This window comes from Caretta caretta, chromosome 10, assembly GCF_965140235.1.
Source record: "Caretta caretta isolate rCarCar2 chromosome 10, rCarCar1.hap1, whole genome shotgun sequence".
Taxonomy (NCBI): Eukaryota; Metazoa; Chordata; order Testudines; family Cheloniidae; genus Caretta; species Caretta caretta.
Window position 1 is genome coordinate 58,691,878 of NC_134215.1, and position 19,005 is coordinate 58,710,882.

At 41.0% G+C, this 19,005-nt stretch overlaps 1 protein-coding gene across 2 annotated transcripts in view; it reads right to left on the reverse strand.

Moving 5' to 3' along the window:
* Positions 1-552: 552 nt before the first annotated feature.
* AQP9 (aquaporin 9) overlaps positions 553-19,005 on the reverse strand; it is a 35,938-nt gene continuing 17,485 nt past the window's right edge. For both annotated transcript variants that reach the window (XM_048867808.2, XM_048867809.2), the window contains exons 2-6: positions 18,212-18,338; positions 14,670-14,807; positions 9,931-10,049; positions 7,308-7,525; positions 553-1,985 (exon numbers count right to left, since the gene is read on the reverse strand). In XM_048867808.2, the coding sequence (XP_048723765.1) occupies positions 1,784-1,985; positions 7,308-7,525; positions 9,931-10,049; positions 14,670-14,807; positions 18,212-18,338 (804 nt within the window). In that variant the 3' untranslated portion in view covers positions 553-1,783. The remainder of the gene's footprint in view (positions 1,986-7,307; positions 7,526-9,930; positions 10,050-14,669; positions 14,808-18,211; positions 18,339-19,005) is intronic.

The window sequence follows — 19,005 nt, forward strand, 5'->3', positions numbered from 1 at the left end:
CTGGAATAAATTGCCCAGGGAGGTTGTGGAATCTCCGTCATTCGAGATTTTTAAGAGCAGGTTAGACAAACACCTGTCAGGGATGCTCTAGGTAGTACTTAGTCCTGCCTTGAGTGCAGGGGACTGGACTAAATGAGCTCTTGAGGTCCCTTCCAGTCCTATGATTCTATGCAGCTCCTCAGGTAAATGGTATCATCAATGTCCAGTCAACAATCCAAATTCAAATAAAGCTTTTGTCTGATCAGATGATTTTCTACCTTTTTGCTCGCCATGTGCTGGGCCTCTGATTTTTACTGGCATATTATGTCAAGGAGGGGGAGTAACAGACCTGCCCTCTGGAAATTGGGAGAAGGCTTCTGGCCACGTTATTTTCAAAACCACCTCTGTTTGTCATTTGTTGGAGTGGTTGGCCATAAAAAGAGTTCTGCACTCCCCAGTGTAGATACTTCGGAGAAAATGTTGTGGATTTAGAGGATGGATTGACGTTAAATAGGGAACAATAATATCCTAAAATGAGTGAATAGAGCTGATAACCGACTTTTGAAACATGGCTTTTGAACATGAAGTCTCTTTATTCACAATCACCACCAACAGCCATATAAAAATTAGAGATTGCATTGAGCTAATTTGACACATTCAATTTACATTGATAAAACAGGAAACTGGATTTTCAAAGTGAGGACTTGATAATGATACTAACTAGCATAAGCTAAATAGTGTGGAAGTAGAATACATCTAACCATCTTCATTCAAGAGAGAGAGCACGCTGTCTGGATTTGAACTCAGTCTGGATCTCAGAGCTCAGTGCAGTTTGAAACTAGGGTCTGGCTTTGGACCTATTTTTAATTTTAATGACTGTTTTTGTGAGATGACTTGAAGCTACCAAAACAAAAAATTGCTCCCTCTTAGAGGATGAAATTCATCCTGTACAGAGTGCCCACACGAGGCCTCTTAAGAACGTTAAGTAGTGCATAGGACTTTTCTGCATTGCGTAAGCGTTGTGCTGCTGGCCCTCTGCGCAAGGATGAAATTCACCCAGAGAACACAGCAAGAGACATTTGGATGAATAATCTAGTTTCGGTTTTAAATAGATTCCATTAAGATTAATCAAATGGTTTGAAAACCTACTTGGAGCGTTATGGCTATGAAGAAGCTGAGCAAAAGTATCAATATTGTCTTTTTGGACTAAAGCTCAAGACAGAGATTTCTCACCTTTTGTCAACATGTTATCTTTTCTCAATCCTCACCACTTGCATATCCTTTCACAGCTGTCCAGTTAATATCCAGATACAAAATTAGGTACAAACCACTTCAATTAACTTTCGGGCAATTCTGATATTTTTCCTAATGCATAATCTTTTCAGCACATGCCTTTTTTTAATAAATGGCTGTAATGAGTGAAATCGTTTCTTTACATGATAATGCAGCACTGGACCACTTAACTGTCTCTGTGCAGGCAGTTTTGTGACACAGTGCCTCATCCATTAATGGTTAATTAGATCACTTGACTTAGGGATTGTATGGATTGAATTAGCAGGTCAGTGTATCATCCCATTACAATTTCATTGAGGAGAAAACTTGACCTGAAAACCACAGAAAAAAAGACAGCAATTTTTTCCCTGAAGCAAGTAAGTAATTTAAGTCCCAGATTTTGAAATAATCTGCTTCAGGGGAAGAAATTCTTTTTGGACTTTGTTTTCTGTGCAGGTCACATGTAACTTATGAAGTGTGTATTTTAATTGAGGCACAGTTTTTGCAGAATGGCCTATACAGTCATTCTGCTTTAAATCCGAACAGGGTGCTGATCGCAAATTCTTTCTTCTTTCTCCATATTGGTAAGTTCATATTTCTCATACATATCCGTGTCTTCTTCCAGCTGTGTATCTGAATGGTGAATTTCAATAAAAATAATATAGGTAACAGCTCCAATTACTCCTCCCATCATAGGTGCAACCGTAGGAACCCACCACCAGTTATTTCCAGCCCTGTAAGAAAGAAAAACAGAATTATGGTTCACTGTGTTGCTAATATTGTATCTATTGTTTGGCAGCTGAGTTATAAACACTGTATGGTGGTATTGACTTTACTGCAATATTTTGTATAGCTAGAATGCCTATCACAGTGAGGTTTTTGTATCATATCTTGTGGTAAATGTTTACTTTGACCTAATGTTTCTGTAGATTGGTGACAACCATTATCTTCCTGCACACACTCTGGTTGAAATATACTAACAACCGCCTGGGCCATAGGTCGATTACTGTATATGTTCTTTAGAAAATAGGCTTCCTAACTACCAGACCCTTAGCAGATGGGGAATTTGGGAAAGCTGAAATTTGTTGGCTTGTAGTGAAATTAAATGACACACATTTTGTGCACTACATTGTCAGATGATGAACACACATTAATGGGCAGCTGGAAACATCAAGTGTGATGATTGCACAGGTATGTCTCAATTTTTCTGCTTACATGAGGAATGATTTGCAGGATCAGGCCCTATATTCACATAGTATATAATATTTTGCTTGAGAAGCGTAGTATGTTATGGGTGTCTTGAAAAGTATAGTTTAAAATACTAAAGTGTAAAGTATATTATGCTTGACTACAGTGGTCAAGATTCAAGTTTCATAAGGAAGTTTATTATCTCTGTTTTAAGGTGTGAGGTTTTCTTTCAGTAATAGTTAAAAAAGACGCTGGCCTAAAACTGAGCCGTATTATAATTGCAGTACCCTGATGGAAACCCTTGTAGAATCTAAGGGTGAAATTTTGGTTCCATTAAAGTCAATGGAAATTTTGCCATTGATTTCAATGGGGCTGGGTCTATGGGTAATACAGGAAGCTACTATATGTATGTATCCTAGACATATTCACTTAACAGCAGCAGTTAATTCTGAGCACTGGTCCCGGAGCTCTGATGATATACTCAACTGTGCTGGTATAATGAGCTGTTTTGGCTCAATAACATGATATATCAATTGAAGATGTGATTCTCACGGAGAAAAGAGTCACTTACATTTAATGCATATTGGAAATGAAGAGGGAACGTATTTTCCCCAAATACAAAAAGATAAATTAATTTGAGAAAGGATTTTATTGGAAGACGATTCTAGGAGATTACTACAAACAATGGCAAATCTAATTTTAAAATTATATAAATAATTGCTCAGTGCATGACAGCATAATTTTATGTGGAAGTGAATTTATGTTTAGCCACAGTACAAGTACAGTGGTATTTGTTGCAGTCTTCACAATGTCCATTTCATGAAATTATTCTTCCTTTACTCAGTCTTTATGCCATAGTCTGGAGTTCCTCCTTTGGAGTTATTAAGATCTTGCTAGAGGGTACAAAATAGTCCTTGACATTGTCCCACTGAGTTTTGGCTCCATTCATTGCTCAGACTTGAATGGCCGTCTGGGCTCTGGATTGCTGTGACAAGGTGTACTCAGTAGTCGTTGTGCCGTTGATCTACACATGCAAAACTCCAACTGTGTCTTGCATGTGTGTGCATGTCGCTGTTCCAAACAAAGCCATTGAAGATGGGACCCTGGTGCTCTCTATTTTATCTTCTCTAAATTATGGCCCTTACTTGCACTGGATAACTGAAGTTCTGGCATTTTCCCTCCTGCTAGGAGGGTGCAAGAGCAGTTGCCCTGGAGCTGATGCCAAAACTAAATGGAGATCAGGACATGCTTGAGTTGTGAGTTGCCATTACCTTCTGTCATCCTCCACTGAAACAGAGACAAGTACTCTGTGACATCCCTTAGCTCCATTGATGCACATTTAGTTCTCCTATTGCCCAGCATACAGCTGTGCTGCCAGGTCAGAAGGAAATCATCCAATTATGTCTTTGTGATGATAAAGTATTTTCTCTACCATTACTACTAAAGGGACACATTCTGTCCACTTTATTCATGCAACTGAAGACTAAGGGAGCTTGCAGGTAGTTACCTCTGCTGCAGCTCAGGGCAAAAGAGAACACAGTGGATGCAGAGCTGACAAAGCTGATGCCTATGCTTTCTTTTCTGCAGCCTCTGGCTCAGGGAGCATGGTATAGGTGAGGAGCAGGAGTGGCTGAAATACACTGCACTCTGGTCATCTCCAGCTGGTTCATGGTCCTTTGGGGAGCTGTAATTAGCTCAGTAATAGCTCCACACTTTGCTACACCCAAAACTGGGCAAAGCAGAAAATCTGCTGGAAGCGGAGGCCAGTACATCCTTTGGCCCGCGCCGCTTCCAGCAGCTCCCATTGGCCTGGAGCAATGAACCGCGGCCACTAGGAGCTGCGATCGGCCAAACCTGTGGACGGAGCAGGTAAACAAACCGGCCCGGCCCGCCAGGGGCTTTCCCCGCACAAGTGGCGGAACAAGTTTGGGAACCACTGCCTTATGTAGTTCCTCTGGACTTCTCCAGAACAGAACTGGTTTTAGTTAATGCTGTTTGGTAATTGCATCATTCAAACCAGACATGTCAACAGAGATGTGTGTAGGCAGTAGATATCTGAGTGCTACCTATAACCTTTAAATAGGAGAAGTTGATAGATGATAAATCCCTGAAGCTTCAGTATGGAAATATTAGGACTGATCTCTTGCAGCTAGCCACCAGAGGGCACTATTACTACACAATATAACTTAAAAAAAAAAAAACCCAACACAAAGGAATTCTGATCTGAAGAGGGCACTGGGTGGCTTGAAAGCTTGTCTCTCTCTCCAACAGAAGTTGATCCAATAAAAGACATTGCCTCACCCACCTTGTCTCTCTAAAGGAATTCAGAGGCAGTTTCAGGGGAGTCTAAATACACTGCAGATGTAATATTGAAAGGAACAGTACTGGCTGCACAGCTCATACAGAACTTTCAGTCTGCTAGTCAGTGAAATGCTAACATCTCTAAAGGAAACACTGCGTGCTTACCTAGCCTTTCGGAATCATCGTGGGCCCTGGTTAAAAAGGAAGGTATGATAAACACAGGGGGGGAAAATTCCACTGCTGCTAGATAGTTTCAGATATTGTAGCAAAATACTCATCTGTAGCAATGTCGCTCATCACCTCTTCACATTTTGTTAACCTGCCAGCTAATCAACTGCAAGGTTGAGCATTTGTATCTGAATCTCTGCCCCCTCCCCCCCACTGTAACCAGAACTGTTAGTGGAAACCATGTTTAAGCATGGCTGTTAAGCATTATTGCCCTGTTCAGACGGATAAACTTGAAAACTTTGGCTTTCTGTTGAGACAGTAGACTTCAATAGGACCTACTTGTCTGAGTAAGTTATCCAAACTGTACTACAGACAACCCTCTCTGTCCCCCTCTGAAGTATACAGAATGGTTTGACAACACATTTCTAACATGGGTTAGGCAAAACCAAATCTGTCCACAATGATTATAGAAATCCTGCCACTGACCTGCTTACAATATTATTCAAACTTCAGCATATTCAAGACCTTATCTGTATTCTGCAACCAACATACTGTACCTAAGTTTTAGCCCAGTTATGTAACACTCTATGTAACTTTCTGTACTCCAACTTGGAACTATGTTGTAAATGGGTAAGGGAACAAGCATGTTGTAACTGGTTCCCCAGTTACAGCTGTAGGGTAAATGAGGACAGAGAGGAAGATGTCCTACTTAATTTATATGTCTCTAAGACTGCTCAGATTATTTTTTCTTGTGGTTTCAAAGATCTGCTGCCAGACATTCTGTGCTCTCCCTTTTAAATGCTCAATATGATCTTTTCAGTGTGGATATATTTCCCACCTGACTATAAATCCCAAGCAACACTAGCAGAAATGATCTGAAACAGGTAACGAATGCATTTTCTTCTGAGCATAGTTTTCCTGTAGATTTTAAAATATAAATGTGTATGACACCTCATATGAGGAGAGGGGAGTTCCTAGGGAGTCTATGATTAGATTACTGTATGACAAGGCTTCCCAACCTTCTCCAGCAAAATTGCCTATTTATAATGAAATTTTTTTTCCCGGATATGAAATCTTACATTGCATGTGCTCCATTTTTTAGAAGGCAGTATTGTCCAGTGGATAGAGCACTGGCCTGGAACTCAGGAGACCTGGAATCTATTCCCAGCTCTGCCACTGGCCTGTTGCGTGACCCTGGGCAAGTCATTTCACAGGCACTCTGTGCCTCCGTTTCCCTGTCTGGAAAATGGGGTAATGATACTGGCCTCTTTTTATAAATATTTTGAGATCTATGGATAGAAAAACTTGCTACGTAAGAGCTGTGTAGTAGTATTAAATGTCTTTGTATGGACTATTAGGTGCTCTGGATATTTATCCTGTAGATATCTAGGGGCTTTAAGCAGTTGTGGTGAGTACTTGGGATGCCTACCTGTAAATAATTAGCAATACAAAACTAACCAACCAGAGGAGCCTGCTCCTGAAGAAAGATTTGAAAACAGTGCTGTTTGTGTATGTACAAAAGAGGCATCTGGATACAACTGGTTACAGGTGAGCTTTGCTTTTGGTATGTGCACATGGCTAACTGTGTGCCTAGCCAGCTCAGTGTGTACAAACCAGGGATTTGAGAGTGCATGCTGAAACATGAAAACTACGGAGGCATCACACAGCCTAAAAATCAGGCCTTTAGATTTTTCATATTTCTGCAATTACATGCATTCAACTTTCAAATAACAGTCCAAATCAGCCTGATCTGTTTATGTTGTTTTCAGCATTATTGCTGCCAGGTTGGTCCCAGGATATTAGAGAGCCAAGGTAGGAGAGATAATATCTGTTATTGGACCAACTTCTGTGAAAGAGACAAGCTTCCGAGCTTACACAGAGTTCTTCTTACCTTTCCCAGACCTGAAGAAGAGCGCTGTGTAAGCTCGGAGACTTGTCTCTTTCACCCCCAGAAGTTGGTCCAATGAAAGACATTACCTCACCCACCTTGTCTGATCTAGCTATGGCTTTTAGTGCACCTATCACTGTACTAATTGCTGACTCTCTACAGCAGTTTTTGTTCTTTATGAAAACTGTCGTGAGAGAAGAAAGCATTTCCTTTATGCTATTTGCAGTGTTATCTGAGACCCCATACTATTTTAGGAGAGTCTGTCTGAAACTGTACCTGGTCTTTGAGGAAATGCAAGTTTTATTTTCTAGATGTGCCGAAAATCCTCATTAAGGCAAGGTACTTTATCACATGTCAAACTTCAAGTACATGAATAGACTTCACTGGGATTATTTCATATGCAGGTGAGTATGGTATGTGCTGAAGTACCAGGCTTGATCAGGGTCTTAATCATTCAGCAGAACACTTAACAGGGATATATTCACATCCCACTGATGCAAGAATTACTTACGTGAATACTTCAAAACCCCATCCTGCTATAGCTGTGAAAATCCTTGGACTTAGGTCCCTCGCTGGGTTCATGGCACAGCCACTGTTCATTCCCAAAGAACAAGTGAGCAGAAGGATAAGAAGTCCAACTGCAATTGGTTCCAAGCCCTTTGGTACGCCCATATTTTTGGTGTCAAAAATAGCAAAGACAATCAGAACAAGAAGAGCTGTTGACATCACCTGTCCAATGAAAAGAAAATATATTGAATAAATATATATATAAACTCTAAATAAAGAGGGGGCCTTCTGGATCAGAATCTGAACTTCCCCCAAATTTGGTGAAGTTTGGATTTGATGATCAGATTCATTCCACTACGGAGAGAGGACAGAGCAGCCCAGTTGTGATCCCACTGTCCCTATAGTTCAAGGTGATAGGAATACGGTCTGGTTTGTCCCTTATTAGCAGTAAGCATCCAAAATAAAAAAAATCCAACTCCACCCAAATGTTCATCATTTGCAAACACATAATAGAAAGGTGCCCGAGCAATAATAGATAAAAAAATACTGAAAAATGCAAGCAGAGAAATGCAATGTAAACTGAGGCTGCTGGTACCTGGTAGATCACATTCCTTTATGCAATGATTTTGCCTGCACAAAACTAATTGCTTCATATTTCTGCTTTGCTCAGCAGTCCCTGTTGCACATTTTGATAGTCAGTCAAAGTGACTATTTAAACACAACATCCATGCATATTAAAAATGTTGCTACAGAACCATTTGCTGATGATGGGCTTAATCCTGCAGACTCTGTACAGGCAAAACTTCCATTAGTCAGCCCAGTGTGCTTACCTGGAAATGTATCCAGGGTTGCTTTTCTTGCTGTCTAGGATGCTTCTGAAGAAGAAAAATCACCTTTCCCACCCACTGAGTACTTCATACAGTCACAAGTAGCTCTGCTTGATTCTAGTTAACTTTATGTAAAGTGTGTGTGTGTACATAGACACAAAGGATGAGACTGTCTAAACAGAAAGCAAAGGACAAATCTTAGAAATGTAGAGAAGGAAGTGGCAAGATTTGTTTACAAGCCTGAACAAGTGGAGCAGGAGAGAGAGAGAGAAAGAGAGATGTCCCCCAGTGTCTGAGGACTCATCTACGATCAGGTTTTTGTAGTAATTTAGCTATTTTGGTTAAGAGTGTGATATTTTTTACTGATATCATTAAATTAGTACAACTCCTAATTTGGTAAATTTTATATACCAGTATAAAGGTGACTTATGCAGATACAGCTTACTCCCCTAAATTTACAGTTTAAAAAAAGAGAGTGAGAGAACCTTTATTCTGGTATTACATCCAAAACCTACATTTAAAGAACAATATGTTTACTAAGTTAAGCACTCAAAAGTTTTCAAAAGTTAGGAAATGCCAGAATTTTCATTGCCTGTACAATCTTAATTTGGGCCCTTTGTGCATATGATTTATGACATAATTTTTAATAGAGCTGCATGGAAAAACTTTGACAAAACAGTTTTCTGTGAGAAAAGACAGTTCTGACAAAATCAAAATACTTTGGAAAATTGGGCAATGTCCCCAAATTTTATTTTGGAGAAAAACCTGTGTGGGTGGAGGGGTGGGAGAGTTCTGACAGTGTCAAAACATCCAATGTTGACATTTTTGGAAAGAATTATTTATTTATTTATTTATTATTTGCTTTGAAATGACTTTTCATTTTGAAATTTTTTGGTATGTCATGTATTTAATATAAAATAAAAATTTACTTTGTTCCAAAATATTGATCAATACACTACAATTTTTTTAAAAAATTCTTTTGCACAGAATTTTGGAATGTTCAGGGTTTGTTCAGATTTGAAATGAAGCCATGTTTTGAAAATTTCAAAATCCTTCACCAAATGGAATTTCCATTCTTTTGATAGCTCTGGTGGATCCTCTCAATTTTTCTTTAATCATCAAAAATTTGTGCGGAGTGGGGTGAAGAGGCATATATGAGGGAGTTAAAGGTAAGAAATAAATGACTGTGGTTCTAGGGGTAAACTGCTATTTAGCAAGGGATAACATACATGTACCAAATGGGCCAGAACCCCAGCAGGTATAAATTGGTGTACTCCCCTGGAGACAGGGGAGCAGTGCTGATTTGCATCAGCTGAGGATCTGGCTCAATACACTGACAAACATAAAATAGTAGAAGAATTCCAAAGACTGTGTGGATAAGAATAGCTGTTACCTGGGTTTTAACATGGCTCTCACAGCTGGAAAGAGCAATTTTAAAGAGTTTTGCTAGCAATCTAGGGTGACCAGACAGCAAATGTGAAAAATCGGGACGGGGTGGCGGGTAATAGGAACCTATATAAGAAAAAGACCCCAAAATTGGGCCTGTCTCTATAAAATGGGGGCATCTGGTCACCCTATTGCAATCTGAATGAAATTTTCTCTCTGCAAATGGTCATATCTTGTCATTACTATAATGCATAACAAGGAGTGACCAAAATGATAAACTTGGCCACAGTTGTTAGAATTTTAATCGTTGGGTTTTTTTATTGGCCAATTTTATGTTTTTCAACATTTTGTTTCTACAATCAAGACAACAAATGTAACAAGACTAGGTTTTTTTGTTTTTCTCTGTGTACTTACTTGATCTGCAAATCCACTTATCAGGGACAGATGTGGAGCTGGATAGGTTGCAAAAATATGTGCGGTTGCATTAGATCCTGTAACTATAAGCTCTCCACCACTGTAGTTCATGAATGCATCTACAGAAAACATATCCATTGCCTGGTTATGCTTACTTATCAACATTACATACAGTGGGAATTGCACATCACATTCTCATTTGGAAACTATTGAATCCTGTTTTATTTATGGCTGAGGAATGATAAAACCACCGCCACAGTGTCTCATTTCTGCTCCTGTGCATTCAGGCACTGCAGTGCACCTCTTGTCTCTTACGTTCCATCTTTCAAATCCAGGCTCATGTGTTCTTTCTTTCTGATTGCTGCCCCAAACAGTGCTTGGGAAAGTTTCCTGGTCTTGAAAACATTTATATTGTTCTGCAAAATGTTTCTAGACTTTACATAACATCTTCAGATATCCGATTTCAGCAGCATTCTGATTTTACTGTTGTAAAACCATTCAGGTTACCAGCAGCCAGGGAATAATGCCACATTACTTTTTTCATTACATTATGTTATACAGTCCCTTGCTGGGGTGAAGGAACGCTCCTGAGACATCTCTGGCCCCAAAAGAGCTTGCATTCCCTGCTCTGTGTGAGGGCTTTACTTCAACCAACTTTTCTGATACCTGAACATCTGCCAGCCTGGAAAAGGGAGTCACTTCTCTCAGATGTGGCCATTCCCCAGCCAAAGAGCTCAGCTCCCTGGAAGGCCCTGCTTGGTGGCATGGGAGTTGGTGCCTTATTACTCTTAATTTCTCTATCTAATTTAGTGTTAACCAATGTCTTCAGAGTTGCATTCCTTTCCCAAATTATAGTCCCTCCTAAAAGAAGGGCTAAAGCCTAAAATAAATGGCTCTCTCATTTTCCTAGTCATCCAACGTACTTTTTCTTTTAAATAGCAGACAGAACACGGTTAGTTCTCTCTTATCTTTTTATCTGTACGTAAAGTATTACCACTTCTAGCATTGGTCTTCATGATGGCCAAGATTTTTTTAAAGTGACTTGTGATCGATTCTTGGGTGCTAAACCTGAGACACCTTTTAGGGACCTGATTATCACCATGTGCTAAGCACCCACCCTGTGAAAGTCAGGTCCCTTTAAGGTGTCTCAAGTCAGACATCCAAAACACCCCTCAGTTTTGAAAATCTTGGCTGAGAAGGGAATATCTTATTGTTACACTACAGCTGTAGTATGGTGTTGTGGGGAAAACTCATTAGGACCGAAAGAAATGAGGAATCCATTATATGTATCAAAATAAGGTATTTTAATGTAAAGCTTTCTGTAATTTGACTTATAAAATTTGAGGTAACAAAATTCTGGTCCTAAAGATCCAGCTTTCCAGATTTTCTGCCTGGATCCTAACCTGGAATGAGCTCTTACTAGAACTGGGTCAAACTTGGGCTGGGCTCCAAGGCCATGGAAACCTGCCTGAATAGTTCCCTTGCTCCACCTTCCTTTTGCTTCAGCCAGTCTGCCACCCTCCACTGCCCATGTGGTGGGGCGGGAGATTCATAACTTTCTGTCTGTGAGTTTGTAGCGTGTTAACTATCTAAAAACAAGTTGCCACCTTGGCACCCTGCCTGACCAGGAAGAAGTGATTGCAGAGCCATTGGCCATTACCTTTTGAAAACTCATGGCGATCGGGAGAGGTCCCGGACAACTGGAAAAAGGCTAATGTAGTGCCCATCTTTAAAAAAGGGAAGGAGGAGGATCCAGGGAACTACAGGCCAGTCAGCATCACCTCAGTCCCTGGAAAAATCATGGAGCAGGTCCTCAAGGAATCAATTCTGAAGCACTTAGACGAGAGGAAAGTGATCAGAAACAATCAGCATGGATTCACCAAGGGCAAGTCATGCCTGACTAATCTAATTGCCTTCTATGATGAGATAACTGGCTCTGTGGATGAGCGGAAAGCAGTGGACATGTTATTCCTTGACTTTAGCAAAGCTTTTGACACAGTCTCCCACAGTATTCTTGCCAGCAAGTTAAAGAAGTATGGGCTGGATGAATGGATGATAAGGTGGTTAGAAAGTTGGCTAGATTGTCTGGCTCAACGGGTAGTGACCAATGGCTCCATGTCTAGTTGGCAGCCGGTATCAAGTGGAGTGCTCCAAGGGTCAGTCCTGGGGCCGGTTTTGTTCAATATCTTCATTAATGATCTGGAGGATGGCGTAGATTGCACCCTCAGCAAGCTTGTAAATGACACTAAACTGGGAGGAGAGGTAGATACGCTGGAGGGTAGGGATAGGATACAGAGGGCCCTAGACAAATTAGAGGATTGGGCCAAAAGAAATCAATAAGGACAAGTGCAGAGTCCTGAACGTAGGACGGAAGAATCCCATGCACCACTACAGACTAGGGACCAAATGGCTAGGCAGCAGTTCTGCAGAAAAGGACCTAGGGGTTACAGTGGACGAGAAGCTGGATATGAGTCAACAGTGTGCCCTTGTTGCCAAGAAGGCCAATGGTATTTTGGGATGTATAAGTAGGGGCATTGCCAGCAGATTGAGGGACATGATCGTTCCCCTCTGTTCGACATTGGTGAGGCCTCATCTGGAGTACTGTGTCCAGTTTTGGGCCCCACACTACAAGAAGGGTGTGGAAAAATTGGAAAACGTCCAGCAGAGGGCAACAAAAATGATTAGGGGACTGGAACACATGACTTATGAGGAGAGGCTGAGGGAACTGGGATTGTTCAGTCTGCGGAAGAGAAGAATGAGGGGGGATTTGATAGCTGCTTTCAACTACCTGAAAGGGGGTTCCAAAGAGGATGGATTTAGACTGTTCTCAGTGGTAGCAGATGACAGAACGAGGAGTAATGGTCTCAAGTTGCAGTGAGGGAGGTTTAGGTTGGATATTAGGAAAAACTTTTTCACTGGGAGGGTGGTGAAGCACTAGAATGCATTACCTAGGGAGGTGGTGGAATCTTCTTCCTTTGAAGTTTTTAAGGTCAGGCTTGACAAAGCCCTGGTTGGGATGATTTAGTTGTGGATTGGTCCTGCTTTGAACAGGGGATTGGACTAGATGACCTCCTGAGGTCCCTTCCAACCCTGATATTCTGTGATTCTAAGGAAGGGATCACCAGCACCAAGCACCCATGAAAAACAAACAATGAGAAGAAACTGAGCATTGCTTTCTGTGCCACACTCCTGCCTTCAAGTGATGCTATGTGAGCATAGAAATAGTCTCACCTATATCATAATGGAGGTCACTGGTAAGTATTGCTGGCTTTGGCTAGAGCCGGGGAGACCCAAAATGGTTTTAGAAACTTCTCAGAGGTAAGAGTGCCCAGGTTTCTACTTTTTGAAATAAAAGGCCAAGCTAAAGAAAAAAACCTCTGCCATCTACACCCCATGGTTGTTTTCTCTGTTTTAGGTTTGTGTGGAGTTGAGATTAGTTTAACTGTGAATGGCTTTTGGGTTAGCTCTTGACTAGTTTTCCCCCCTCGGGCTCCCTCCTTCTCATTGGTGGATGGTTCCATCACAACTATCTACTAATAAAAAGGGAAAAGAAAACTTTTTAACTGTGCCCTACTTTTGTTTAATTCTGTATATCTTTAAAAATTCCATATGTACATCAGTCAAATTATCACAGAATTCTGTTGTGTGAAGTATCATCTCTCCCTGGGACATCATTGGTGGTGAAAGAAAATAGCACAGGCAAGTGATGTGGGGTAAAATGATAAAAAGCACATAAGTGCCTAAATCACTTTTTAAAATGAGACTTGGGCTCCTAAGTCACTTTGGTGCTTTGGAAGAGTTTACCTGGCTTCAGGAATTACAAGCAATAGTATAATGGGAGGTGCATATATGGATGTAGGGATTGAATGAGGACTAAAGGAGAGAGATAGTACAGGGCCTAGGGAAATGGGAGAAAAGAGAATTCCTGTAATCCTAGATTCTAGGAGACAGTAGCAGAAAACAAAGAAAAAGAGCATTAATGAAATAAAAACACCCACAGAGATCAACAGAATTAAGGATGGGACCACAGAAGCATGGCGTGAGTCCTTTTAAACAAAAATCAGAGGTTAAAGAAATGACCTAATCCTGGAGGATTTATCTAGCCAGGGAAGCCTATAAATATCCAATCTGACATTTTATTTTTCTATCATACCACAATATGGCCCAGACAGAGTGGGGAGTCAGAAATTCCTGCATTCTAGTCTTGCCTCTAATATGTGACCACTTAACCCCTCTGCCTCAGTTTCCATCTATAAAATAGGGTTAATACCTAGCTCAAAGAGGTGGTATGAGATTTAGTCAGGCGGGACTTCATCTCCCACTCTGAAGTCTCACTGAACACCGTTGGTGTTACTCACATAAGGGCTGTTGGATCTGTCCTTTAATATTTCTAAAGTCCTTGGAGGAGGAGGAGCCCTATATACATGCTAAGAATTAAATAAGTAAAAGTCTTTGTGAGAAATACATGTTCTTAGAGTATCTAATTTCCCAAGAATGAGTCATTTTTCCTACATTTCAGAACTTTTTCTGTTTTCTGAAATGTAAGTGTTGTCGAACACTTGGGAGGTCAGAGCCTTCCCCCTTAGTTCTTCCTTTCTCTTTTGTGACATAGGCCCCAGTCCCACAATGAACTGTGTGTGGCAGACCTCTGTGCCTGCTTGGAACTCATCGAAGCATTAGGGTCTCAGAGATTTCCTTACTTCTAGCAAGTCCTATAGGTGTGTCTACTATATACTCACCATAATAAATCCCAAAGACAGCGGCTGCTCCAACAAATGCTCCCAGGAATTGTGCTAATATATAAAAAGGTAATTTGGTCCATTTCAACCTTCCAGTTGCACACATGGCTAATGAAACAGCTGGGTTTATGTGACCACCTGAAAAATAAATCACAAAATAATACCGATAATATAGACAACACAGAGAAATAGGAGGAGGTGGAGTGTTTGTAAAAATGTGAGCACTTTTGAACACTAGACTATGTGCCTAGGTTTGCTCGGCAATGGGGTTATTTTGCTACCGCTCACTCTTCTCAGTATTTGTGGGGAGGGCGTCTCATTGGAATGTTATTGACTGTTCATTCTGTTTCCCAAGCATTTATTAAGATTAAGAAGTAATGTTGACTTGGTCATGCTGCTAATCTTGATCTGGATTCTGGGCTACATCTGAGCTGCACCCAGGAGAAGGTGGCATTAAGTCATCTTTATGCTGCCCTCTTTGATCCTGGGGCTGGATGGGAACTGAGCCTTCCCTGGCATTAAGTAAAATCACCTCAGACTGCTCAGGTGTGCTGGCTAGAGGCTATCTGGAATCTAGGGATCACCAGTGAATAGACACACTCTTGACCCTCACCACACTCGTATGCTGAGTTCAGGAGGGCGTGTGGTCAGGGGGCTGCTGGGGTGACCCTGTGGACGCAGAGGGATCTATTTTTAAATATTTCGGAAATGCTCAGATGCATTTGTGACAGGGACCATGTAAGTACCTAGATATTTAGGAAGGACGAGATTTCTCCAGTAGCTGAGTTTACTGTAACAACTTCATTATCAACATCTGAATCATGTTGTTTGTTATGTCATGTATTATCCACTTCCCTCAACACCTTTTCATCCGCATTGGGGAAAAGTGTTGAATGCCTTTGTAAACCTCATTATTGCTGGATGTGCAGTAGATTCTTAAGAAATGCATATTTCTAGTTACTGTAATAAGTAGACTTCAAGATATCTAAAATATAAATATGATGAATTTGGATTTTGCTACAATGTAGAACATGCCATGTGGTAACTTCCAGGTAAAGCCACATTCAGGGATATATTGAGGTAAGAAAAATGATGGCCATTGTCTTTGATAATATGTATATAAGAAAGTGACCTTTGTCAAAGGATAGCAATGGAGAAAGGGTGTCTCTCTCCTATTTCCATGTTTACTTGCACTGTGTTATCTTCTTGTGAAACATAAGCACCTATGACATGTGAACAGATAAACACAGATAACAAGTAGGATAAAGACGTCCCTTGTATCCTTTCCAAAACTGTCACCTAGTGGCATCAATCTGGAATGAATTCTTCCAATTCTTCATCATAGAGCTAATAGATGGATTGGAACTTAACAATCCTTCATGTGGAATTTCATATGTTCTTGTCTTTTCTTTCTTTTTCCTTACTCTATCTGAAAGGAAGAATTTTATTTTCTTTCAACAATCCCCCACCTGTTCTTAGCGAGTACATGCAGGGGAGATGCTTATAACCTGGAAAAGGAGCTCATTAGAAATGGCTGATAAAATTAGATCTGCAATGGGCTAGTCTACTGGGTGGATTTACCACTGACTTGGGAGACTCAAGATTCTTGGTCTTTGAGCCACTTGCTGCTCCTTCAAATGACGAAATAACAGCATTGACAGGCTTTGGAAAGTGTAATTTCCATTCTAATTCAGCCAGAAGGATGGGGAAGCATCAACAGTGAAATGAGGAAAAAGTGTGGGGAGGGGAATTCTCAGGGCATTGACAGGGATGTGGACAGCCCCAGAATGGTGGGGAAAAGGGAAATTCCCTTAAAATGGCATCTAGAAGAAAGCTCAGATTATCCAGACCTTTAACCATATGATACAGGGAGTTAGAATTTCCTAAAGTACCAATGCGAAGGATGTCAGCAGCACTTAGCCATGGGAATACAGGATTCCAGTGAGCCATAGGGTTTATTAATGAGGCTATGTGGAGGCAGATATTCTACTACATATACAAATCATTAGATGTTGGGTTGTCGCATCCTATTGACACATCTGGTCTTTCCTAGAGAAAGTTTGCTGCATGCAGAATCCCTTCTCAAAGAAAAAGCTTTGCAACCTTGCCACAGTCGAGCCCCATATATTTTAGACAGATTCAGATGAATATCCTTTAAAGGTACAAAAAGTGAGATGTGCTTTCCAGATTATTTTCATAGTGCTGCATTGGAAGACCTAACTGAACCCTATCCACATCACAAGGAACAGCCGTAGTTAATCCTTGCTCAGATTAGAACAGCATTCCGACATATTGTACTATCAAATTAAGCTGGTGTGGTACTATTGACTTATCTGTCTGAGTGGAGGTAATGAGATCTGGCTGTTTCACAATACACTGAACCACTTCTTGGTATGAACCTAGAAACATCCTCTCAGTCAGTTATCTCAATGTATTGTCTGCGTAAAAACACACTAGAGAGGAGAAAACAAACAGCCACAGCAATTCCTTCCAAGGCAACTAGATTTACATGCTTATTGCTAGGCTGAACTGCCCCTCTTTATCAGTGGTCACAGTTTCCTCAACCGAAACTAGAGGGCAAGGGAACCCTTTAACTTTAACCATGGCAGTCTCCTCTTCACTGGCAATTAATTTTGCTTATAGACAAAAAATCCAAGCTTCCCTTTTAGGGGCGAGAGCTAACTCAGAATAAACACTCGAGCTGAAAGCAGGTATACAAACGCTCCCAGGATCAATTTGGTCAGAGCTGAATGGGAAGGTATAAATGTGCTGCATGTTGGTACTGTACTGAGTTACCTCAAAGGTAGACAGCGAAACAAAGGGAAAGTCTCTCAGTACAAGAAGAGAATTATTATTTTATTGATTTCTGTCATGCCTGATTCTTAAAAGTGACCAAACTGACATTATTTTACAAATCTTGGGGGTGGGAGGAGGAGGTAGACACTTTACTGACGTGAGACCTAGATCTGTAGTCTGGCTCGGCTCCCTGTGCTGCAGACATGGGGAAGGGGATGGGAAAGGTATCTGTATGTCACCTTTATACATCCCTGATCGTAGGGCTGGCTAGTGGTACAAGTTAGAGCAACTTCAGGGTCACTCTAACTTGTGCCCAGCTGGGAATCATTGTAGTAGCTGGGCATGGCTAGACTCTAGCAGCTTTTCCTGGCCATTACCCTAACATGGCTCCTGTGCTATCCAGGGAGCCCTCTCTGTTGAGGAAACCTCAGGGCAGTGGCTTGGCTGTTTTCTGACCTGGTGCAAAGCACTTACTGTAAGTACCAGGTTTCTGAGGGGCCTTAGTGTTATGTGTTTAGGTCCAGAATGGAAACTGGTGGCTGAATTTATTAAATACTGAAAAAGGAAAGTGTGGGGAGGGATGGGGTTAATGGAAGATCTGATCTATGCTCTGCTATAATGGTGCAGACAGCAACCTGAAGTTGCTAAATGTGTATCTGATAAGAATACCATGAAACTAGACTATATATAAATCTGTGAAAGCTGTGGTATGCATGCTTCACAAAAAAAAAAAAAAAAAGACTTACCAGACACGCCCCCGGATACATACACTGCCATGGTGACTGCCATTGCAAATCCAACGGCTACTGTTACAGTCCCGCCCATGGCCCCTCGGCTAAGGACGTCTTGGGCAACACACCCACATCCGAGTGCCTGTAGTTCATAAGGGAAAGATAAAACATGAGCATGCTGGCACCAAGTGGTAAATGAGATCTTCCTGGAGAGTTGTAACTCCTGCGTGCTGCCTTAATGGCAAGGGAAACATGTTGGTGAAGAATTGCAAGTGTTTGAAATCAATGGCATGTGGACAACCAGTACTTCAATTGTGCTGGGCATTGGTTTTGCATCTCCCTCAATTCAGTGGCAGAAAGCATGGCTTGTTGTGGGTAGGAATTTTATCTACCAATGTCCTAGATTATAACAGAGAAGGATCTGGTATTCATGGAATAAAAGTGATTGTCTAGGTTGGAAGACAAAGTGCTATGACAATGTTACATTTCTCTTCTTGCTTCACTAAAAGGCAGCAAACCCAGCTCTTGCCTCCTAGGTCAACTTATGTTGCATATACATAGTATTTTATATGGTCTCTCTCATGAAAATGCTTTTGAACTCTGTTGGTGAAATTCAGCCCAGTGCAGAGCCTGCACAAGAGCCTTTGGGCTGAGTGTCACTGGAAAGGAACACACCTTCGAGTGCACCACCCTCACAAAATTCAGCTTGATTTATTGTGTAAAACATGTTCAAGTTTATATTTTGATTTTGACTTTTCTTTCAGACTAAATCCTTTTAATGCTGCCCTTTCTGAAGTCCACCTCCCAAA